The sequence below is a fragment of the Sander vitreus genome, chromosome 3 (genome assembly GCF_031162955.1).
Source record: "Sander vitreus isolate 19-12246 chromosome 3, sanVit1, whole genome shotgun sequence".
Lineage (NCBI taxonomy): Eukaryota > Metazoa > Chordata > Actinopteri > Perciformes > Percidae > Sander > Sander vitreus.
In genome coordinates, this window is record NC_135857.1 from 12,095,087 (window position 1) to 12,121,042 (window position 25,956).

At 39.3% G+C, this 25,956-nt stretch overlaps 3 protein-coding genes across 3 annotated transcripts; all 3 read right to left on the reverse strand.

Annotated features, from left to right (window-relative positions):
- Positions 1 to 1,733: 1,733 nt before the first annotated feature.
- On the reverse strand, positions 1,734 to 5,395 carry LOC144512690 (extracellular calcium-sensing receptor-like). The gene is made up of 6 exons (XM_078243546.1): positions 5,205 to 5,395; positions 4,693 to 4,987; positions 3,737 to 4,531; positions 3,345 to 3,572; positions 3,069 to 3,192; positions 1,734 to 2,647 (listed from the first exon to the last, which is right to left on the reverse strand). The coding sequence occupies exons 1-6, from the start codon at positions 5,291 to 5,293 to the stop codon at positions 1,734 to 1,736; spliced, it is 2,445 nt and encodes an 814-aa protein (XP_078099672.1). The 5' UTR covers positions 5,294 to 5,395.
- A 4,740-nt stretch (positions 5,396 to 10,135) lies between these two features.
- On the reverse strand, positions 10,136 to 13,894 carry LOC144512697 (extracellular calcium-sensing receptor-like). Its single transcript, XM_078243559.1, has 6 exons — positions 13,701 to 13,894; positions 13,235 to 13,532; positions 12,300 to 13,094; positions 11,901 to 12,128; positions 11,602 to 11,725; positions 10,136 to 11,049 (listed from the first exon to the last, which is right to left on the reverse strand). The coding sequence occupies exons 1-6, from the start codon at positions 13,787 to 13,789 to the stop codon at positions 10,136 to 10,138; spliced, it is 2,448 nt and encodes an 815-aa protein (XP_078099685.1). The 5' UTR covers positions 13,790 to 13,894.
- Positions 13,895 to 18,673: 4,779 nt separating this feature from the next.
- On the reverse strand, positions 18,674 to 22,590 carry LOC144515291 (extracellular calcium-sensing receptor-like). The gene is made up of 6 exons (XM_078246001.1): positions 22,397 to 22,590; positions 21,919 to 22,216; positions 20,984 to 21,778; positions 20,589 to 20,816; positions 20,263 to 20,386; positions 18,674 to 19,587 (listed from the first exon to the last, which is right to left on the reverse strand). Exons 1-6 carry the CDS (start codon positions 22,483 to 22,485, stop codon positions 18,674 to 18,676), a joined length of 2,448 nt encoding a protein of 815 aa, XP_078102127.1. The 5' UTR covers positions 22,486 to 22,590.
- Between the last annotated feature and the right edge of the window lie 3,366 nt (positions 22,591 to 25,956).

Below are 25,956 nucleotides of genomic sequence, written 5' to 3' on the forward strand. Positions count from 1 at the left end.
ACACACTGTTGCTGGTATTTTGGCCAATTCCTCCATGCAGATCTCCTCTAGAGCAGTGATGTTTTGGGGCTGTCGCTGGGCAACACGGACTTTCAACTCCCTCCAAAGATTTTCTATGGGGTTGAGATCTGGAGACTGGCTAGGCCACTTCAGGACCTTGAAATGCTTCTTACGAAGCCACTCCTTCGTTGCGCGGGCGGTGTGTTTGGGATCATTGTCATGTTGAAAGACCCAGCCACGTTTCATCTTCAATGCCCTTGCTGATGGAAAGAGGTTTTCACTCAAAATCTCACGATACATGGCCCCAGTCATTCTTTCCTTTACACTGATCAGTCGTCCTGGTCCCTTTGCAGAAAAACAGCCCCAAAGCATGATGTTTCCACCCCCATGCTTCACAGTAGGTACGGTGTTCTTTGGATGCAACTCAGCATTCTTTCCCCTCCAAACACGACGAGTTGAGTTTTTACCAAAAAGTTCTATTTTGGTTTCATCTGACCATATGACATTCTCCCAATCCTCTTCTGGATCATCCAAATGTTCTCTAGCAAACTCCAGACGGGCCTGGACATGTACTGGCTTAAGCAGGGGGACACGTCTAGTACTGCAGGATTTGAGTCCCTGGCGGCGTAGTGTGTTGCTGATGGTAGCCTTTGTTACTTTGGTCCCGGCTCTCTGCAGGTCATTCACTAGGTCCCCACGTGTGGTTCTGGGATTTTTGCTCACCGTTCTTGTGATCATTTTGACCCCACAGGGTGAGATCTTGCGTGGAGCCCTGGATCGAGGGAGATTATTAGTGGTCTTGTATGTCTTCCATTTTCTTATAATTGCTCCCACAGTTGATTTCTTCACACCAAGCTGCTTACCTATTGCAGATTCAGTCTTCCCAGCCTGGTGCAGGTCTACAATTTTGTTTCTGGTGTCCTTTGACAGCTCTTTGGTCTTGGCCATAGTGGAGTTTGGAGTGTGACTGTTTGAGGTTGTGGACAGGTGTCTTTTATACTGATAAGTTCAAACAGGTGCCATTAATACAGGTAACGAGTGGAGGACAGAGGAGCCTCTTAAAGAAGAAGTTACAGGTCTGTGAGAGCCAGAAATCTTGCTTGTTTGTAGGTGACCAAATACTTATTTTCCTGAGGAATTTGCAAATAAATTCATTAAAAATGTGATTTTCTGGATTTTTTTTCCTCATTTTGTCTCTCATAGTTGAAGTGTACCTACGATTATTTTTAATCATAGGTAAATTACAGGCCTCTCTCATCTTTTTAAGTGGGAGAACTTGCACAATTGGTGGCTGACTAAATACTTTTTTGCCCCACTGTATCTGGCATTCACGGTACTAAATTAGAGTAAAACCATCAACATATTTTATGTTGGCAGTTATACATGTTTTCGATATGTGACATGTGATACTACAATGCAGTAATAACTTTATTTTTTTGGTTTAGTAAGACAAACAGGAGGTCACTCAGTTACATTGGATGGTAAAATGCAGTGTTAGTTCTGATCCACCACAGTGACAAAGGGCATGTATTGATTGATACAATTATATATTATGTTGTACTAAATAAATGTTGTCATCTTAATATGATGTGTCACAAATTATATAGTGGAGAAATATTACAGAAGTACGTACAGTGCAAGTAAAATGAGAATAGGTGTGTACATGAAAGTCTACTTGACACATTGTAATGTAAATATTATAATGGCATCTGCCGTTATATTATTTTAAGTTTTCAAAATGATTTTGGTGCCTCCTTCCCCATCATATTCTTTTTTGTATTCTTCTCAGGTTTCAATAAGATAATATAACATTTTGGAATAAAAATACAAAAGAGCAGTCCAAAACTGGAGGCCAGAATAGCAAATATCTCCACAGCAACGCTGAACTTCCCAGGAGAGCTGACATACGCTGGGATAAAAGTGATCCATACTGCGCAGAATATCAGCATGCTAAAGGTGATAAATTTGGCTTCATTGAAATTATCAGGCAGTTTCCGGGCCAGAAAAGCAAGAATGAAACATAACATGGCCAGGATTCCTATGTACCCAAGTACAGCCCAAAAACCAACAGCTGAGCCCAGAGCACACTCTAAGATGATTTTGTGCTTAAATTCATCAAAATTCTTAAATGGAAAAGGAGGTGAAATTGTTAACCAGAGAATACATATGATAACTTGTATAAGAGTGAAACCCACAACACTGAGTTTCTGCTGTGCAGGCCCAAACCATTTCATGACATTACTACCTGGAAGTGTGGCCCTGAAGGCCATCAACACCACTATAGTTTTCCCCAGAACACAAGAGATACAGAGGACAAAGGTGATGCCGAATGCTGTGTGTCGCAGCATGCAGGACCACTCAGAGGGCCGGCCTATGAAGGTCAGAGAACACAGGAAACACAGAGTCAAGGAGAAGAGCAGCAGGAAGCTCAGCTCAGAGTTGTTGGCCCTGACAATAGGAGATTTCCTGTATCTGAAGAAAATGAATGCCACAACAGCAGTGATGCATGTTCCAAATAAGGATGCTGCAGTGAGCAGCGCTCCCATAATCTCTTCATATGATAGAAACTCTGCCTCCTTCTTCACACAAGCATCTCTTTGCTCATTTGACCAGAACTCAGGGTGGCATCGCACACAGGTGATGGAATCTGAAAGAAATTATTACTTGCTTAGTGCATTAATCAATATATTTTGTTATTAGATCTAATACATTTGTATTTTGTTTTGTCTAATAATATTATCATGAATGAAATTTGGATTTTAAAAGATACAGTACAAAGAGGAATTACTCTTTATGAATTTTTTTATTTTTTATTTCTTAATAACTATGCATTATATATCTTTTTCAAATGTCAATTTTCAGGGCTGCTGCACAAACACAATTTCATCCACTCTCAATGCAATTATTGCAGTTTCAGAGAGAGAGTGATGTCCAAATCTCAGAAGCTGAGTCCAAAATCTACATGCTCAGATACCACTGAGTAAAGACTGTAGGCATTTTTTTATTTATTTAAGTGAGCTGACCCTTTAATGACCTTTTTTTATGACATTTTACCAATATTACTACACCTGTAATGTTGCTAATTTCTCCCTCTGCACATCTTAAACAGTCATAGCAGCAAACAGGCTTTCCTTTCTGAAGAACCTTGCGAGTTCCTGGAGGACATTTCTCACTGCAAACTGACAAAGGCACCTGCATGAAAAAAACAAAATGTATGACCTTTCACTTTCACCAGGTGTTGGCTTTGCAAACCTCTATTAATACAGAAACAATTGTAATGACTTACACTATCATAGCAAATAAATGCACTGTAATCACCTTAAAGTGATACCATTGTAGCTTACCTGTTGTGAGTTCTGTGCCCAAGTTAAAGAATTATTTTGCAGATTCAGCTGTTCGTCTGCAGGTAAAGATGCATCATAAAGACCAACTGTGACAAAGTCCACAATGCCATGTTCTGTTGGCTGCCAGTTTATAATTTCATACTTTGCTGCTGGGTCTCCATTCTCATTAAAGTAAACCTCATCTCCTTCCTTAGTTTTGAACTGAATCTTTTTTATGTGCTGTAAAGTCTAAGAAGATATGCATCCATATGTATCATTATCTGACCAACATTTTGTAGGCCTATTGGCTCAACAGCATGATGGACTGACTGCTATTATTATTAAGTTTAAACAATTTCCTTGTTAATGTGACTTACTTTAAAAACAATATAAAATGTTGGTGTTCAACTCACCGTTAATGGATCTAGCTGCACCTTGTTGTTACAGGTTTTGTTACAGCTGAGAATATTATGAAGTGCATGAGCCACAGCATACACTCCTTTATAGACATTGTTAAAGATAGGCATGAGCGACATATCTGTGAAGCTGTTTTGCACTCCAGTCAGATCTTCATGGCCAGTACATTCTTTCTGATTTCTTGATGAAGATTTTGACTGTTTGAACTTACAGTTAAATAATGTCTCCCAAAACTCTGAAAACATTTCATTACTAGATGAATTGAGCGGTTTCACATCCAACATGAACTCTCTCATACCACTGACATGTGCTTTGGGGATGGACAGGCCTATGGCACCATCCAGAATGTGATTAATATCCATGGCTGCAATTTGGGAATCAAAGATCCAGCTCTCACTGCCTACCCACTGGTACCCAGTCAGGTTGTGGTTGGACAACTCATGAATTAGCACATCCATATCCATGTGGGAGAGGAAAGCGACAATCACCTTGGAAGTGGATGCCTTGATCATGTAAATTATCTTTTGTATTTTTTCTGGTGGATCTGTTCTAAAGAAAGATACAGAATACTCCAGACAGATTCCCAGATGCTGGGCGTTTTCTGTGAATATGGCCATGCCATTGTTACCATAATCATCATTTGTTCTAATAGCTCCCACCCAAGTCCAACCAAAGTGCCACACCAACTGGGCCAGGGCTCTACTCTGGTAGTAGTCACTGGGTATTGTCCTGAGGAAGGATGGGTACTTGGTTTTATCACTTAGACAAGCACAAGTAGCAAAGTGGCTGATCTAAAAGAAAGAAAAAATAATTTGTCAAGATAAATTCTTGTCACAGATAAAATATAAAACATTTACACAGCACACTATAATTGTTTTTTTTTTGTTGGTAGAATTACAGAATAATAATTATTTTTCCCAAATGTAATTTACTTTTTGCCAATCTTACCCACCATTGGGATATGAAAGGGTCCAATGACAGTAGCTATAGCCATGCAAGGAGAGGAAGAAGTCTCTCCCATAATGGCCTGCACTTGGGCAGGTCTGGTACATGGGGCAGAGAGTGAAGATAATACCTCATTACCATTAGCCAAGGCCAGTGTAACCCTCACACCTCTGGCAATGGAGCCACAGACATCATAGATCTTATAGCCCAGAGAGATACCAGGCAGTAGTTCTGTGCTGTTATTAATCTCCTCTATGGCGAAGAGCATAGCCTGGGAATACTGGAAACCTCTGAAATTCAAACTGGATGCAGACAGTTATACATAGTTGGAACTGCAAACTATTTATCCTTGAAATAAAACAGTAGCATAGAAAATGAAATAATCTGATAGTAATAATGCACACAACAAAGACTATATCTTATTTTAATACCCAGTTTTATGAAAAAAAATTGTTCCTGTTTTGTATCTGTACCCACTCTCACATATTTCAAATCTAAATAGATATCTTAATAAATTACCTGGTGCATTCCAATGGCAGTGGCTTTTGCGTGTAGGTGTCCTGTCTGTTTATCCAGCTGCTGTGGAAAGAGAAGATTCCCCCCAGCATGAAGTCTCCATCCTTAGATAGCTGGGGGTTCTCAGGATCCCCTCTCTGCCTGCACAGCAGCTCCTCAGCCTGAGAGAAAGATGCCACCAGCAACAGCTGTAAAAGTAGACAACCCTTCTCTGGCCCCCTGTGTGTGGACGTCATACTGTCTACAAGAGATAAACCACTGGGTGGCATCACACGTACCCTAATGTAAATCAAAAGCTTGCACTGGTATTTATACATTTTTGCGGAGCATAAAAAATAACAATAGATTAGTGCTGTCTTATGGTCATGGACATACAAGATTTGGCGAGAGAGGAAGAAGGTGCCCAAAAAGGAAGACTATTCAGTTGTGCTGTACAAACGTTTTTTTAAATATATATTCTATCTATTCTATTCTATCATAAAAGTCACAATTTATACTTGAAATTATAATTGCTATTCAAAGAATAAAAACACAATACAGAAAATAAGACACAGTAGGCTCACTGAAATGTATTAGTCTATATCCTCGACGTTCCACTTCCGGGATTGCTCTGTTGCCGACGGAAATTCCGCAGGATTTCATTCATTTAGGCTGGATATCCGTTGCCTTGGGCTTTGACATTTTAATTTCTGGTCAATTTATGAGGACTATGGTTAACCTTTTCTCAGATCTCTGCAGGGTAAATCCAGACAGCTAGCTAGACTATCTGTCCAATGTGAGTTTTCTCTCGCACTTCTAAAATAACTTTTAAACGTACACATGTTCCACCAAAACAAGTTCCTTCCTGAGGTTTATTTTGCAGAGGCGCCGTTGCTTCGTACGGCGCTTAGCGTCGCCCAAGACGATTGTGATTGGTTTAAAGAAATGCCAATAAACCACAGCACGTTTTTCTCTCATCCCGGAATGCAGACTCTCCTCCGCAGCACAGCGGTGGGGGGAAAGTCTGACAAAGCGAGATTAAAAATGTATTAACTGATTTTCTTTTTTTGTGGTTTCGGGACCACTTTGGTACAGTGAAACAAGCTTTACAAACACCATTATCACCTTATAAAGTTGATATGGCTATTGTGTAAGCCAGTAGATGTATTAGCTTATTTACACATCAAGCAGACACAGTGCAATAGGATTCTTTTGGAATCCATTTTCAAGTCGAGTCATATTGCCTAATATCACTTATTTGTCTCTCTCTCTCTCTCTCTCTCTCTCTCTCTCTCTCTCTATATATATATATATATATATATATATATATATATATATATATATATATATATATATATATATATATATATATATATATATAATGCATAACAAAACATGCAAGAATTAAATCCCCCTTTTCAATACCATGCATGTAGTGCCTATCAGCCAGACATGCCAAAACATGTATTTATAAACTTCAATATTCAATGGAAAATAATCTCAAAATGAAATAGCACAACGTGGTGTCAAACTAAAGGACAGCTCGAAAACAAAATACTAACCCTAATCCTAACCCTAACCCAAAATACTTTCACCCAGGAAACGCTTGTTTGTTCCTCGGGAGTTTTTAATTTCAAACCACGATCTTTTTCCTAAATTGAACTAGTCGTTTTGGTGCCTAAACTTAAGTGTCATCGCCGCATTTTTCTGGCTAAACTCAACTACTAGTCATCTGGCGGTGCCTGTAGCCGGCTCGCAGTCACCATATTGGCAATGAAACTGCTGCCGCTGGCTAAATAAACCAGCAACTTTAATTGTTCTATCGCACTTTCATGTTACAACGGTTCACTTAGTTTAAAATATTTCTATTTTAGGTATATAATGGTTTATTGAAGAATTGTTAGGCATTCAAATCACAATGATATCAAAACATATATATATATATATATATATATATATATATATATATATATATATATATATTATTATTTTGTAATGGAAAGTAATCATTTTATGAAGTTTGACCACAACCTCTTCTAGTTTTCGCAGAGCGGATGGTTAAGGTTGCTGTGATATGTGTGGCTCGGCAAACGCGAGTAAACGATGGCAGAGAAGACAAGTTTCGTTATAAAAAGCTTCCAGATGGAAGTTTTGATCAAACCAAAGTTGTGTGCACTTATTGCAGTGATGAACTATCTTTCAACCGAATCACGACAAGTTTGAAGTGCCATCTTTGGGCGAAACACATTTTTGCTGATGTTAGCAAAGATGCTAGTGCTGGGGCAACCTCTAGCTCACCCAGTAAGAGCGTGCACCCCATGAAGGCTGAGTCCTTTGCAGAGGCCCAGGTCTGAATCCAACCTGCGGCCCTTTGCTGCTTAGATCACCACAGGCGACCCATCGAGGGAAACTATTGTTACGAGAGTACATTAACTGTACAATGCTGAAAAAGATAAGAAAGTGGGGCAGTTGGCAGAAGGTACTTTTCTTGCACTTACTGGAGACCACTGGACATCAGAAAGTAACCATACCTACCTTCGGTGTAACAGCACACATAATCAACTGGACTCATTCACTTTGGGCGTGTTAAAAACAGAAAAAAGGCATTTTGCCAAAGCAGGAGCTAGCCAGTTTTTGAAGTTGCAAATAAGTGGGACATAACAGGCAAGGTCACAACTATAGGAACAGAAAGCACTCACAATATGATTGCCGCCACAAGGAGTCTACCATTCGAGCATTTGCCACGTGTGGTGCACATGATACAAAAGATGATCACCATGGCTTTACGGGACAGCGGATTTGACAGTGTTTTAGCCGAATGTCGTAAAATAGTCGGACACTTTAGACACAGTCCCGCAAACACAACAGAGCTGAAAGCTCAGCAAGCCTCTCATAGACTAATAGAGGAGTCCTTCATCCAGGATGTGGCGGAATTAAAAGAACAAAGATCCACTTAAATCAATGCTGACACAGCAAAAGCACAAGTTAGCCATGCTAACCTCAGCTGAATATGACAGGCTGGCAAAGTTGGAAACATTGCTGAAGCCATACAAGTAATGTGATTTCTCTGTCTTCTCCAATTTTACTGATAAACATAAGTCATTTGTAAGTCGTCTAGACTAGAGTTTAGATTCTCTGCCCGAAACCAAATTGGACCCGACCCGACATTTCCCGCCACTATCCTTGGGCACTTGATCAAGCATTTGTGTTTTTTTCAATCATTACTTTATTAGCCTAACTGGGTGGGGAGAAAGCTATGCCAATAAACATGCGCAGCATCTCCTCCACTCGCACGCATCACACCGGGCCTACTGTGCTGTATGGTGTAGCTTAAGTGCAACATGGAGCTTAAAGAAAAAATTAAAAACAGGAGAATTAGCCTACCTTTGAGCAAGTTTGGAGGAAAGTCGAAGGTATGGAACCATTTTAAACAAGTTGTGACAACATATGTGTTGGCTTTGTCGAGTGCATTAAGTGCGGCACGCTGCTCGCCTATGACAGCTAAAAAACAGGGACGATGAACAGACACATGAAGCAGGCTTGCCATGGCAGAAAAGATGATAGTCATCCTTCAATGTACTCTTTTGTTACTTCTCCAAGCATAACCCTTCTAAACAGATTTCTGCAGTTCAAACAACTCAGAATTGTAGTTGAGAACGTCAGTTATTACGGCCCATGTATTAAAAAAAATGTTGGGTTTAAATTGGGCTCGGGCTCATAATTACAGTTAATGTGTCGGGCCAGGCTGGCATTTTTTGGGCCGGATCTAAGCTTTAATCTAGACATAATTTATCTAGACATATATGAAAACTGTAGTCATTAAGTCAATTGTGTGGTACTGTGTTTGCGCTGTAGGTACATCACTGAGCTCCTAAGTGGTGAAAAGTATGTATCCTGCTCTGGTTACTACCTGCACTATGTCATCTCCTGCACAATGGAGGTATCAGATGTTGACCCTGCCTATATAGTTGAGTGAGATGCTGAAGGATGGGGAACCTGCACCACAGGCCTCTGTAGAAAAAGTAGAGCCAGAGCCACCAAAGAAGAAGATGGCCCTCCTTCTGATGGGATCAAAGTTAGTCTGATGATGAGGTACTGTAAACAGATAAACCTCTAGAGAAGTAAAAGGCAGAGGACTGTGTCAGCATGGAAACATCGCCATTACAGTAGTTGTTGTCACAACCAGGTGTATATGGCAAGCTGACCCATACTGCTAAAAGGTACTTGGTTACACCTGCCTCAACAGTGCAATGTGAGAGACTGTTCTCTTTGGCAGGCAACATTCGGCAGAAAAAGAGGTCAGCTCTATCATCTGAAAATCTGAACAAGCTAGTCTGCCTGAGCAACTGGTTGAAAGAAGACTAGACTGTATGATTGGTTGACAGGAGGAATGTTACAGAGATGCACACTGTTTGAATTAATTATCTTTAACAAAGAATGTAGAGACTGTTCCCTCTGTGTCTACACATACATAATGGCATTGTATTTCTAAAATAGGCCTACTTATTGCTGCATTCATTTGAGTTAATGTTACTATGCAAAACATACAGCAGACATCACTTTGTAACTGTTGTTGGTTACTGCTTAATATGTCTGCAGTTCATATGGATGCATCAACAAATGTGATTGTTATTGAACATGTGTTTAATAAATGTTAAAGAATTTGCAATTAATCATGATTAATCAGAGCTCATGACTGTAACTATCTGTAATTAAATTGACTTGAATCGATTGACAGCACTAAAATATATATAAGTTTGATATAACTGTGTTTTACATTATATGAAATGCTGTCATAATATGCCACTTCACAAATGACATGATATACAGTGGGAAAATTAGTAGCTACAATGCAAGTCTTCAGTAAGAGAGATGTCTACATGACAGTCTGAACTGGTTACCAAATGATTAAGTACAATCTATAATGGCATTAGCCACAAAATAATTTTACGTTTTCAGAATGACTTTGGCGCCGCCTTCCCCATTATATTATTTTTTGTATTTTTCTCAGGTTTAAGTAAGATAATATAACATTTTGGAATAAAAATACAAAAGAGCAGTCCAAAACTGGAGGCCAGAATAGCAAATATCTCCACAGCAACACTGAACTTCCCAGGAGAGCTGACATACGCTGGGATAAAAGTGATCCATACTGCACAGAATATCAGCATGCTAAAGGTGATGAATTTGGCTTCATTGAAGTTATCAGGCAGTTTTCGAGCCAGAAAAGCAAGAATGAAACATAAGATGGCCAGAAGTCCTATGTACCCAAGTACAGCCCAAAAACCAACAGCTGAGCCCAGAGCGCACTCTAAGATGATTTTGTCCTTGAATTCCTTAAAATTCTTAAATGGAAAAGGAGGAGAAATTGTTAACCAGAGGATACATATGATAACTTGTATAAGAGTGAAGCCCACAACACTGAGTTTCTGCTGTGTAGGCCCAAACCATTTCATGACATTACTACCTGGAAGTGTGGCCTTGAAGGCCATCAACACCACTATAGTTTTCCCCAGAACACAAGAGATACAGAGAACAAAGGTGATGCCGAATGCTGTGTGTCGCAGCATGCAGGACCACTCAGAGGGCCGGCCTATGAAGGTCAGAGAACACAGGAAACACAGAGTCAAGGAGAAGAGCAGCAGGAAGCTCAGCTCAGAGTTGTTGGCCCTGACAATAGGAGTTTTCCTGTATCTGAAGAAAATGAATGCCACAACAGCAGTGATGCATGTTCCAAATAAGGATGCTGCAGTGAGCAGCGCACCCATAATCTCTTCATATGATAGAAACTCTGCCTCCTTCTTCACACAAGCATCTCTTCTCTCATTTGACCAGAACTCAGGGTGGCATCGCACACATGTGATAGAATCTGAAAAAATTGTATTAAAGCAGTTATTAGACTTGCTCAGTACCATTTGTATTTAGTTTTGTCTCAATCTTACATCTTTTCTATGCATACAAGACTGACAATACCGGATAATAAATGGATAACCATATCATAGCTACATGGTATCATCATGAATGATTTGGATCTTTATAGTACAACATATAGTATTAATAGGTTTTATTTAAATATTTTTGTTTGTTTTGTTTTATTTGAATAAGCATTATATATTATTTCTTAGAAGGTATCATGCTGCATTTGGGAGGAGGTGAACACATACTTTTTGTTATTTTTAGTGATCTGACCCTTAAATTACCATTTTCTTTATTATTCTATGTATCAGTCATCATTGTATCATTTGTCTGATTTTAAAAGCATTGATTAATGATGAAATTATATAGATGTTGTGTTTGCTTTTAAGACTACATACGTACTATGTATATCAGCCCTGCAGGAACTCCCTTAATGCTTTTAAAGTCACATTACAGGACAATTTCTTAAAAACAAGTGTAATGTACATTTTAAGATGTTTCTTGCCTGTAATGTTACTTATTTCTCCCTCTGCACATCTGGAACAGTCATAGCAGCAGACAGGCTTTCCTTTCTGGAGAACCTTGCGAGTTCCTGGGAGACATTTCTCACTGCAAACTGACAAAGGCACCTGCATGACAAAAAGAAACCATGAAAAGAATGTATGGGCAATCACCTTTACAAGGTTTTGTCTATCAATGCTGTTCTTTTTGACAAACTTTTTGTTTTTTGACAAAAACAAACAAAATTATACAATTATAAAATTTCAAATAGTCAACACTTACAGTAATACCATTGCAGCTTACCTGTTGTGAGTTATGTGCCCAAATTAAAGACTTATTTTGCAGATTCAGCTGTTTGTCTGCAGGTAAAGATGCATCATAAAGACCAACTGTGACAAAGTCCACTATGCCATGTTCTGTTGGCTGCCAGTTTATAATTTCATACTTTGCTGCTGGGTCTCCATTCTCATTAAAGTAAACCTCATCTCCTTCCTTTGTTATGAACTTAATCTTTTTTATGTGCTGTAAAATCTAAGAAGATATGCATCCATATGTATCATTATCTGACCAACATGTTGTAGGCCTATTGGCCCAACAGCATGATAGACTTACAGCAATTTTTTTTTTTAAATTAAAACAATTATCCTTGTTAATGTGACATACTATTAAAACTATAATTTATGGCTTTAGTTTTCAACTCACCGTAAATGGATCTAGCTGCACCTTGTTGTTACAGGTTTTGTTACAGCTGAGAATATTATGAAGTGCGTGGGCCACAGCATACACTCCTTTATAGACATTGTAAAAGATAGGCATGAGCGACATATCAGTGAAGCTGTTTTGCAATCCAGTCAGATCTTCATGGCCAGTACATTCTTTCTGATTCCCTGCTGAAGATTTTGACTGTTTGAACTTACAGCTAAATAATGTCTCCCAAAACTCTGGAAACATTTCATTACTAGATGAATTGAGCGGCTTCACATCCAAAATGAACTCTCTCATGCCACTGACATGTGCTTTGGGGATGGACAGGCCTACAGCACCATCTAGAATGTGATGCCTATCCATGGCTGCAATTTGAGAATCAGAGATCCAGCCTTCACTGCCTACCCACTGGTACCCGGTCAGGTTGTGGTTGGACAACTCTTGAATTAGCACATCCATATCCATGTGGGAGAGGAAAGCGACAATCACCTTGGAAGTGGAAGCCTTGAAAATGTCAATTATCTTTTGTATTTTGTCTGGTGGATCTGTTCTAAAGAAAGATACAGAATACTCCAGACAGATGCCCAGATGCTGGGCAGTTTCTGTGAAAGTGGCCATGCCATTATTGCCATAATCATCATTTGTTCTAATAGCTCCCACCCAAGTCCAACCAAAGTGCCACACCAACTGAGCCAGGGCTCTGCTCTGGTAGTAATCACTGGGTATTGTTCTGAGAAAGGATGGGTACTTGGTTTTATCACTTAGACAAGCACAAGTAGCAAAGTGGCTGATCTAAAAGGAAAAAAGGAAAATCACCCCAAGATAAAGATGTAAAATATGAAACTTTTAAACAGCAAAGTAAACATTACTTAAAAAAACGTATTTAGCTATGACCAGCTGTAAGAATTAATTCCAATTCCAATCTTACCCACCATTGGGATATGAAAGGGTCCAATGACAGTAGCTATAGCCATGCAAGGAGACGAGGAGGTATCTCCAATAATGGACTGAACTTGCGCAGGTCTGGTACATGGTGCCTCGGTGAGTGCAGATAACACCTCATTACCATTAGTCAAGGCCAGTGCATACCTCACACTTCTGGCAATGGAGCCACATACATCATAGATCTTATAGCCCAGAGAGATACCAGGCAGTACGTCTGTGCTGTTATTAATCTCCTCTATGGCAAAGAGCATAGCCTGGGCAAACTGGAAATCTCTGAAATTCAAACTTGATGCAGACAGTTATAAATAGCTGGAATTTGCCCATGAAAAAGAAACAATTGCATAGGAAATTAAAGTATTTATTAATAGCCACAACAGGGATTTTTAAGGAATATTAATTATTATTTAATATCTTTAATATTTTATCTAAATAGGTTCATACAGTATAATTTACCTTGTGCATTCCAGTGGCAATGGCTTTTGCCTGTAGGTGTCATGTCTGGCTTTCCAGCTGGTGTGGAAAGAAAAGATTCCCCCCAACATAATGTCCCCATTCTTAGATAGCTGGGGGTTCTCAGGATCCCCTCTCTGCCTGCACACCGGCTCCTCAGCCTGAGAGAAAGATGCCACCAGCAACAGCTGTAATAGTGCCCAACCCTGCTCTGGCCACCTCTGTGTGGATGACATGCTGTCTAGAGCTAAACCACTGGGTGGCATCACGTGCACCGTAATGTAAATCCAAAACTTGCACTGGTATTTGTACATTTTGAAGCAGCATGGGAAATAATAATAGAACAGTGATGTTTTATCTACGTAGAATTACAAGGTGGGGTGAGATGAAGGAGGTGCCCAAATAGCAAAAGGGTTTTGGGTTTAAGCAAACATAGCAGGTATGAAAGCTTCCTCCAGCCTGTCATGGGCTCTGTTGGTCCTTGTGTGTTTCTTTATTTTTGTTTCCTCTCTAATTCTGGCCATGTCCCTGCTTATTAAAACACAGCTATTCAAAATCAAATATTGTTGGTGCCTGGGTTAACTCACCTGTTTGGGGGTCGTCCCATGTACAAAGGCTCAGTCCTCACCGCAGCGGCTGTGGGTTTGAGTCCAACCTGAAGCCCTTTGCTGCATGTTATTCCCCCTTATTTTCCCCTTTCCTTTATTAAGCTTTCCCCTTTCCTTTATTAAGCTGTCCTGTCAAATAAAGGCCTAAAATAGCCAAAAAAATAATCTTTAAAAAAAAAGAATTGTAATCTTAAACCTTATCTCCACCAAAATTACAGAACTGAATTCCAATTTGCTTTAAATTTAATCAACTGTACCCTCACCACACCTGCCTTGTCTTGCATGCCCCATTCCTGTTTATTCATGTATTCTCAGTTCCTTCTATTTGGGCTTGCTACCCATGCCAGTACGCTTTTGTATCTTAATTTTTTCAATAAATCACTGAAGTCTTCATATCTGCCTGGGCTATAGCATTTGGATCCTTCCCTTGTTGCTTGACAGGACAATCTGGTCAAAGATGGACTTAGCAAAGAGTCACTAACTCTGCCTGCCATTTTCTTGGCATGGAATTACCAAGGAACGTTTCCTAAATGAAGGCCAAGGCTTTTTAAAGTCCCTCACTTAGTGCATTTATACGCACAGCGGTAACCGGGTTATGCCAGTTCTCCCCATATACAATGGGAAGAATGATGGAGTAACTCTACCTCCGGTACAGTAGGCGGCGATCTGCCAAAGCACAACTGGCTTTTCTGCCGGTTGACCTATATCAACATTACACCGATTGGCCTCTCAATTAGTAAAATTTAACAACTTAATGTTTCATTAACACACTCTTGTCACAGTGAAAGAACGCAGTGTTCTCGCCAGACGACTACAACTTTTTCGGCAAATTATATCAGTACCATTAATCAGTGTCGGGTGGAATTAGTAAGGTATCTTCATTAGCTAACTAGCTAATATTAACGTTAGCCAGCAGCCGCAGCAGGGGCTGCTTGGTCTCTCCACTGTTTTGCCAAGACACAACGTTGACAGCCCCCGAGATGGCCAATCTGTTTAGCTATCTCCTGATGTCCGCTTCTGCCTCGGCGGGGAGTAAAACAGATGGACCGCAAGCTCCGTGCAACCGATGGCCCACTAATTCAGGCATCGCTGTTTTGTTGTATGGTATCATATCAACGACAAGGACTCACAGTTCTGTCGGATTATTTCCAGTTCAAAAATCAACCCCAGCGGAGTGGGAAGAGGCAGTTGAAGCATGCGCAGACGCTTAAACCATTCATAGCCCGGTTATGGTGTATACATGGAGCAATAATCCGATTACTGAAGGAGTTCTCTACCTCTGTAAACCAGGTTATTAGAACTCTGATTTTAACCGGGGTAAGGTGTTTGAGAAAACAAATTTTTTAAACTGCATGCAAATGCACTGACTGCTTCTGGAAACAGTACACTTGTGGCACTTTTCAGTGGGCAGTTTTTTGCAGTGTTTTTCTCCTGAAACCACCATTCCAGCCTCATCTGCACTTCAGTTAGCTGATCTCCAGCTTTCACCCCAGGTTGCTAGTTACTAGGAGGAGGTCGGGGTGGATGGGTGGGTCACAAATCACGGGGGAGTGGAGTAAGATATCAAGCGCATAAATGTTTATTGTCTGATATTGTAGAAACCTGTTCATGAGAAGGCGTTGGGTAATGTTATTACTTTAATTGGGGCCTAATCCAATTTTATATATATATAAGGGCTGTCAAACGATTAATTTTTCCTTAATCGCAATTAATCACTGAATTTCTATAGTTAATCGTGATTAATCACGTTTTATCACATGATTAAAATTCTATTATTTTGCATTTCAGAACTGTTTTTAAGTACACATTAACAATTGAAAGCAATTATTACCAGTATATCTTGATTGGAAATGAAAATGAATGCAAATAAAGTTGCTTTATGAACTTGACTTTAAGATTTGTATTTGTTTATTATTTATTTACTGTAAACAAAAGAAAAATGTGTGAATCTGTCATTATTGCACAATTCAGAACATGCCGACCGTAGTACGTCTTTAAGACCCGAGACTTCTACGATGCTGACAGGTCTGCAGTTAGTTGCCACCCATTTTGCAAGAGCTATAGTAATTTTTTGGGATTTGGTTTCATCTACAGGTCGGCAAGAAGCACTCTCCAAAATAGTGCTTTGCTTGAGCCCGCTAGCATCAACCTGAGTCATGTTAACTGTACTACTATGCTTAGCTCGTAGGTGGTAGCTCAAGCTTGACGTGCTTCAGTGATATTTTAAATTGGCTGTACACAATGTGCATATGGCTTTCCACTTGTCTACTGAGCCATCCGGGAGTTTTGGAAATAAAAAGTGCCGTTCAGAATTGTGTTGCTGCTGTCTTTCTCCATCATGCCTGTAGCTTGCAGCAGCAGGATGTGTTACGGCAGCTTGATGATAAGTAAAGGTGCGGCGAAGGGTCAAAGTAGTAGCCTAGCTAGATTCTTTTGATTTTAGAACAGCTAAGGGGTGTTGTTAGGCACGATGCGGAGCCGAGTGATATATATATATTCATATACTACCGTCAGGGGTGTGCCTGATATCATTGGAAAGGTGATTGATGTGGGTGTGTTTATGTATTTGAGAAGTGTTGTATTCTGTAGTTTTTTGGCTTTTTTCTTTGCACTTTTCAAATGGAAATAAAAAAACGCACAGACATATTTGTAGAAAAAAAATCATAGAATCCATTTTTGAGTCTTTTGGCTTAATTTTTTCTGTAGTAAGCTGAGACATGTGGCTAATGCCCTGTGTTGTCTGTCACCAATGTGTTTACAGCAGTGTAGTCTAATCATTTTACAGATGTATGACTTGGGCGGAAATAAAAAACCTCCATTCTAGCCTCTGTAACTCTGTGTCAGTAAGGCCTAGAATCACCCAACTTGAAAGTGTTACCTTTCCAATGATATCAGGCACACCCCAAAGTGTCAAAGTATATGGGAGCTGTACCACTTTTAATTTGGGTATGACGTTCAGACCAAAAAGCATGGAATTTCAAGCGTTTCTTCAGCCACTTCTGTCTACAACAGTCAAGAACCCTTTTGCAGTTATGTAAGCACATAATGTAATCTGAAAACTGCTGCCCTGATTAAAAAAACAATGCAACTGATCTCAGCTGGTATTCTGTCTGCAATGGAGTGGAATGACATTTCTAAGTGACCCCAAAGTTTTGACCGGTAGTGTATGTATATATATATAATTCAGTCAGGAACACTCGTCATAGATTATTGCAACAAATGGAAATACAATTATACTTGGCGGTGATTGCTCTGCTCTTGACAATGCTCCCTGAACCAGCCAAACCAACACAGTCTTACTACAGTTCTTGAAATGGTCACGTAATTGAATCTATTGATTCGTGTACAAGGACACATTTATCCCATTTTTTCAGCACATTTTTTAAACTAATGTATTTCAATGGGAAGCTTCTTTTGTGTTCACAGCATGATTCTTTCTGCCAGTTGGGCGACAGCAGAGAAGCTGTATGGCTTTGCTATTATTGGTATTTTAAGCCCCATAACTGCTGTTTTATCAAAATCTATTCACAAGATCTTATCATGGTTTATATTTATTTATTTTGATATTATTTTGGTCTTATTACAAGGAAAGCTGGATTGCTTTGTTGTTTATTGATATCTTTAAAACTATAACGCTACATTAATCCACATTTATTCACGAGATGTTATCATGGTTCATTTCTTTATTTTAATTATATTATTTTGGTCTTATTACTGGTGAAATAATAAAGTATGTATGCTTTAAGACAAACACTTTGCTGAGCAGGGCGTATTCAAAGCCTGTATCCCACAATGCAATGCGGTCATTCTTTTCAGAGAATCGGACAGCGATCAGCGGCTCTATAACGTCAGAATCGCTTCAATGTACTGTACATATTTAATGATTGATTTTGTCACCAGCAACCTTGGGACAAGTTGCTCAGTCTTTTTTTCCAGTAAGTTATGCACCATAATAACGTGTAGGCCTACCCAATCCGCGGGATCCTCCGGAAGTGACATAGTAATAACTGCTCCGCGGATACAAAAGAAAATATAGACTACATAGGCCTATAATATTGTCACATGTTTTAGGTGTGGAGTTTCCAATTGAAATACATTAGTTTAAAAAAACTGGACTAAAACATGGAATAAACATGTCCCTTTACACAAATCAATAGATTAAATAACCTGACCATTTCACGAACTGCCGTGAGACTGGGTTATATATATATGATATGATTGTGTTTTACATTAATAATATGCCACTTCACAAACGACATGATATACAGTGAGAAAATTAGTATCTACAATACAAGAAGATAGATGTCTACATGACTGGAGTGGTTACCAAATGTTTAAGTAAAAACTTAACTTAATTATTTTAAGTCTTCAGAATGACTTTGGTGTTGCCTTCCCCATTATATTACTCTTTGTATTTTTCTCAGGTTTCAGTAAGATAATATAACATTTTGGAATAAAAATACAAAAGAGCAGTCCAAAACTGGAGGCCAGAATAGCAAATATCTCCACAGCAACGCTGAACTTCCCAGGAGAGCTGACATACGCTGGGATAAAAGTGATCCATACTGCACAGAATATCAGCATGCTAAAGGTGATGAATTTGGCTTCATTGAAGTTATCAGGCAGTTTTCGAGCCAGAAAAGCAAGAATGAAACATAACATGGCCAGAAGTCCTATGTACCCAAGTACAGCCCAAAAACCAACAGCTGAGCCCAGAGCGCATTCTAAGATGATTTTGTCCTTGAATTCCTTAAAATTCTTAAATGGAAAAGGAGGAGAAATTGTTAACCAGAGGATACATATGATAACTTGTATAACAGTGAAGCCCACAACACTGAGTTTCTGCTGTGTAGGCCCAAACCATTTCATGACATTACTACCTGGAAGTGTGGCCTTGAAGGCCATTAACACCACTATAGTTTTCCCCAGAACACAAGAGATACAGAGAACAAAGGTGATGCCGAATGCTGTGTGTCGCAGCATGCAGGACCACTCAGAGGGCCGGCCTATGAAGGTCAGAGAACACAGGAAACACAGAGTCAAGGAGAAGAGCAGCAGGAAGCTCAGCTCAGAGTTGTTGGCCCTGACAATAGGAGTTTTCCTGTATCTGAAGAAAATGAATGCCACAACAGCAGTGATGCATGTTCCAAATAAGGATGCTGCAGTTAGCAGCGCTCCCATAATCTCTTCATATGATAGAAACTCTGCCACCTTCTTCACACAAGCATCTCTTCTCTCATTTGACCAGAACTCAGGGTGACATTGCACACATGTGATAGAATCTGAAAAAATAATATTAAAGCAGTTATTAGACTTGCTCAGTACATTTGTATTTTGTAAATGGATAACCATATCATAGCTACCTGGTATCATCATGAATCATTTAGATCTTATAGTACAACATATAGTATAAATAGGTTTTATTCAAATGTTTTTGTTTGTTTTCTTTTATTGTAATAAGCATTATATATATTTCTTAGAAGGTATCATGCTGCATTTTTCAAATGTTATTTTTTTTAGTGGTTTTGCACGAATACAATTTCATTCACTCTCAACGTATTTATTGCAGTTTTAGAGAGGGAGAGAGAGAGAGAGAGAGAGAGAGAGATGTCAAACCTTCAGAAGTTGAGCTCAAAACTACCTGCATTCTTAGACACCTTTGGGAGGAGGTGAGCACATACTTTAGGCCTTTTTGTTATTTTTAGTGATCTGACCCTTAAATTACCATTTTCTTTATTATACTGTGTAGCAGTCATCATTGCATCATCATTTTTTTAATTTTAGAAGCATTGATTAATGATGAAATTATATAGATGTTGTGTTTGCTTTTAAGACTACATACGTACTATGTATATCAGCCCTGCAGGAACTCCCTTAATGCTTTTAAAATCACATTACAGGACAATTTCTTAAAAACAATGTGACCATGTACATTTTAAGACTTTTCTTGTCTGTACCTGTAACATTACTTATTTCTCCCTCTGCACATCTTAAACAGTCATAGCAGCAGACAGGCTTTCCTTTCTGGAGAACCTTGTGAGTTCCTGGGAGACATTTCTCACTGCAAACTGACAAAGGCACCTGCATGACAAAAAGAAACCATGAAAAGAATGTATGGGCATTCACCTTTACAAGGTTGTCTATCAAAGCTGTTCTTTTTGTTTTTGATACATGAAAACTAAACATTATGATACAATAACAAAAACAAACAAACAAAATTATACAATTATAAAATTTCAAATAGACTGTAGTCAACACTTACAGTGATACCATTGCAGCTTACCTGTTGTGAGTTCTGTGCCCAAATTACAGACTTATTTTGCAGATTCAGCGGTTTGTCTGCAGGTAAAGATGCATCATAAAGACCAACTGTGACAAAGTCCACTATGCCATGTTCTGTTGGCTGCCAGTTTATAATTTCATACTTTGCTGCTGGGTCTCCATTCTCATCAAAGTAAACCTCATCTCCTTCCTTTGTTATGAACTTAATATTTTTTATGTGCTGTAAAATCTAAGATATGCATCCATATGTATCATTATCTGACAAACATGTTGTAGGCCTATTGGCCCAACAGCATGATAGACTGACAGCAATTATTTTTTTTAATTAAAACTAATTTTCTTGTTAATGTGACATACTGTTAAAACTACAATTTAAGTATTTGGTTTTCAACTCACCGTAAATGGATCTAGCTGCATCTTGTTGTTACAGGTTTTGTTACAGCTGAGAATATTATGAAGTGCGTGGGCCACAGCATACACTCCTTTATAGAGATTGTAAAAGATAGGCATGAGCGACATATCAGTGAAGCTGTTTTGCACTCCAGTCAGATCTTCATGGCCAGTACATTCTCTCTGATTCCCTGCTGAAGATTTTGACTGTTTGAACTTACAGCTAAATAATGTTTCCCATAACTCTGGAAACATTTCATTACTAGATGAATTGAGCGGCTTCACATCCAAAATGAACTCTATCATGCCACTGACATGTGCTTTGGGGATGGACAGGCCTACAGCACCATCCAGAATGTGATGCCTATCCATGGCTGCAATTTGAGAATCAGAGATCCAGCCTTCACTGCCTACCCACTGGTACCCAGTCAGGTTGTGGATGGACAACTCTTGAATTAGCACATCCATATCCACGTGGGAGAGGAAAGCGACAATCACCTTGGAAGTGGAAGCCTTGAAAATGTCAATGATCTTTTGTATTTTGTCTGGTGGATCTGTTCTAAAGAAAGATACAGAATACTCCAGACAGATTCCCAGATGCTGGGCAGTTTCTGTGAATATGGCCATGCCATAATTACCATAATCATCATTTGTTCTAATAGCTCCAACCCAAGTCCAACCAAAATGCCACACCAACTGGGCCAGCGCTCTGCTCTGGTAGTAATCACTGGGTATTGTTCTGAGAAAGGATGAGTACTTGGTTTTATCACTGAGACAAGCACAAGTAGCAAAGTGGCTGATCTAAAAGGAAAAAAGAAAAAATACCCTAAGATAAAGATGCAAAATATAAAACTTTTAAACAGCAAAGTAAACATTATTTAAAACAACTTATTTAGCTATGACCAGCTGTAAGAATTAATTCCAATTCCATTCTTACCCACCATTGAGATATGAAAGGGTCCGATTACTGTAGATATAGCCATGCAAGGAGAGGAAGAGCTTTCTCCCATAATGGCCTGAACTTGTGCAGGTCTGGTACATGGTGCCTCGGTGAGTGCAGATAACACCTCATTACCATTAATCAAGGCCAGTGCAACCCTCACACCTCTGGCAATGGAGCCACAAGCATCATATATCCTATAGCCCAGAGAGATACCAGGCAGTAGTTCTGTGCTGTTATTAATCTCCTCTATGGCAAAGAGCATAGCCTGGGCAAACTGGAAATCTCTGAAATTCAAACTTGATGCAAACAGTTATAAATAGTTGGAACTTGCCCATGAAAAAGAAACAATAGCATAGGAAATTAAACTATTTGTTAATAGCTAAAACAGGGATTTTTAAGGAATATTAATTCTTATTTTAAAAATTTGACTTTATCATTTATACATTTTAAATCTAAATTGATATGATATAATTTACCTTGTGCATTCCAGTGGCAATGGCTTTTGCCTGTAGGTGTCCTGTCTGTCTTTCCAGCTGGTGTGGAAAGAGAATATTCCCCCCAACATAATGTCCCCATTCTTAGATAGCTGGGGGTTCTCAGGATCCCCTCTCTGCCTGCACACCGGCTCCTCAGCCTGAGAGAAAGATGCCACCAGCAACAGCTGTAATAGTGCCCAACCCTGCTCTGGCCACCTCTGTGTGGATGACATGCTGTCTAGAGCTAAACCACTGGGTGGCATCACATGCACCGTAATGTAAATCCAAAACTTGCACTGGTATTTATACATTTTGAAGAAGCATGGAAAATAATAATAGAACAGTGATGTTTTATCTACGTAGATTTACAAGGTGGGGTGAGATGAAGGAGGTGCCCAAATAGCAAAAGGGTTTTGGGTTTAAGCAAACATAGCAGGTATGAAAGCTTCCTCCAGCCTGTCATGGGCTCTGTTGGTCCTTGTGTGTTTCTTTATTTTTTTTCCTCTCAGATTGTTGGCCATGTCCCTGCTTATTAAAATAAAGCTATTAAAAATCAAATCTTGGGGGTGCCTGGGTTAACTCACCTGTTTGGGGGTCGTCCCATGTACAAAGGCTCAGTCCTCACCGCAGCGGCTGTGGGTTTGATTCCAACCTGCAGCCCTTTGCTGCATGTTATTCCCCCTTATTTTCCCCTTTCCTTTATTAAGCTTTCCCCTTTCCTTTATTAAGCTGTCCTGTCAAAGAAAGGCCTAAAATGGCCAAAAAAAAATTTCTTTAAAAAAAAAGAATTGTAATCTTAAACCTTATCTCCACCAAAATTACAGAACTGAATTCCAATTTGCTTTTAATTTAATCAACCGTACCCTCACCACACCTGCCTTGTCTTGCATGCCCCATTCCTGTTTATTCATGTATTCTCAGTTCCTTCTATTTGGGCTTGCTACCCATGCCAGTACGCTTTTGTATCTGAATTTTTTCAATAAATCACTGAAGTCTTCATATCTGCCTGGGCTATAGCATTTGGATCCTTCCCTTGTTGCTTGACAGGACAATCTGGTCAAAGATGACCTTAGCAAAGAGTCACTAACTCTGCCTGCCATTTTCTTGGGATAAGTTTGGAATTACCAAGGAACGTTTCCTAAATGAAGGCCAAGGCTTTTTAAAGTCCCTCACTCAGTGCATTTATACGCACAGCGGTAACCGGGTTATACCAGTTCTCCCCATATACAATGGGAAGAATGATGGAGTAACTCTACCTCCGGTACAGTAGGTGCGCACAACTGGCTTTTCTGCCGGTTTACCTATATCAACATTACACCGATTGGCCTCTCAATTAGTAAAATTTAACAACTTAATGTTTCATTAACACACTCTTGTCACAGTGAAAGAACGCAGTGTTCTCGCCAGACGACTACAACGTTTTCGGCAAATTATATCAGTACCATTAATCAGTGTCGGGTGGAATTAGTAAGGTATCTTCATTAGCTAACTAGCTAATATTAACGTTAGCCAGCGGCCGCAGCAGGGGCTGCTTGGTCTCTCCACTTTTTTGCCAAGACACAACGTTGACAGCCCTCGAGATGGCCAATCTGTTTAGCTATCTCCTGATGTCCGCTTCTCCCTCGGCGGGGAGTAAAACAGATGGACCGCAAGCTCCATGCAACCGATGGCCCACTAATTCGGGCATTGCTGTTTTGTTGTATGGTACCATAGCAACGACTATGGCTCACAGCGCTGACGGATTATTTTCAAAAATCAACACCAGCGGAGTGGGAAGGGGCAGTTGAAGCATGCGCAGACACTTAAACCAATCATAGCCCGGTTATGGTGTATACATGGAGCAATAATCCGCTTACTGAAGGAGTTCTCTACCTCTGTAAACCAGGTTATTATAACTCCGATTTTAACCGGGGTAAGGTGTTTACATGGCGTTTGAGAAATCGGGGTATTGCCTTAACCCGAATATACTCATTTTTTTAAACTGCATTCAAATGCACTGACTGCTTCTGGAAACAGTACATTTGTGGCATTTTTCAGTGGGCAGTTTTTTGTTTTTTTTGTGTTTTTCTCCTGAAACCACCATTCCGGCCTCATCTGCACTTCAGTTAGCTGATCTCCAGCTTTCACCCCAGGTTGTTAGTTACTAGGAGGAGATCGGGGTGGATGGGTGGGTCACAAAACAGTGGAGTAAGATATCATATGTATCATGCGCATAAATGTTTGTCTGATATTGTACGAACCTGTTCATGAGAAGGCGTTATCCAATCCAAGGCCTAATCCAAATATATATATATATATATATATATATATATATATATATATATATATATATATATATATATATATATATATATATAATTCAGTCAGGAGCACTCTCGTCATAGATTTAAAAATTTATTGCAACAAATGGAAATACAGTTATACTTGGCGCTGATTGCTCTGTTCTTGACAATGCTCCCTGGACCAGCCAAGCCAACCCTTTCTTACGACAGTTCGTGAAATGGTCACGTAATTGAATCTATTAATTTGTGTACATGGACACCTTTATCCCATTTTTTTGTAACGGTCAGCACATTTTTTTAAACTGATGTATTTCAATGGGAAGCTTCTTTTGTGTTCACAGCATGATTCTTTCTGCCAGTTGGGCGACAGCAGAGAAGCTGTATGGCTGTTTTATCAACATTTATTCACAAAATCTTATCGTGTTTTTATATGTATTTCTTTCAATATTATTTCGGTCTTATTACCAGGGAAGCTGGATTGCTTTGTTGTTTATTGATATCTTTAAAACTATAACGCTACATTAATCCACATTTATTCACGAGATGTTATCATGGTTCATTTCTTTATTTTAATTATATTATTTTGGTCTTATTACTGGTGAAATAATACAGTATGTATGCTGTAAGACAAACACTTTGCTGAGCGGGGCGCATTCAAAGCCCATATCCCACAATGCAATGCGGTCATTCATTTCAGAGAAACGGACAGCGATCAGCGGCTCTATAATGTCAGAATCGCTTCAATGTACTGTACATATTTAATGATTGATTTTGTCACCAGCAACCTTGGGACAAGTTGCTCAGTCTTTTTTCCAGTAAGTTATGCACCATAATAACGTGTAGGCCTACCCAATCCGCGGGATCCTCCGGAAGTGACATAGTAATAACTGCTCCGCGGATACAAAAGAAAATATAGACTACATAGGCCTATAATATTGTCACACGTTTTAGGTGTGGAGCTTCCAATTGAAATACATTAGTTTTAAAAAAAACTGGCTGACTATCAAGAAAAAAATTGGATAAACGTGTCCCTGTACACAAATCAATAGATTAAATAACCTGACCACTTCACGAACTGCCGTGAGACTGGGTTATATATATATATGTTTGATATGATTGTGTTTTACAATAATAATATGCCACTTCACAAACGACATGATATACAGTGAGAAAATTAGTAGCTACAATACAAGAAGATAGATGTCTACATGACTGAAGTGGTTACCAAATGATTAAGTAAAAACTTAATGGCATTTGCCACAAAATTATTTAAAGTTT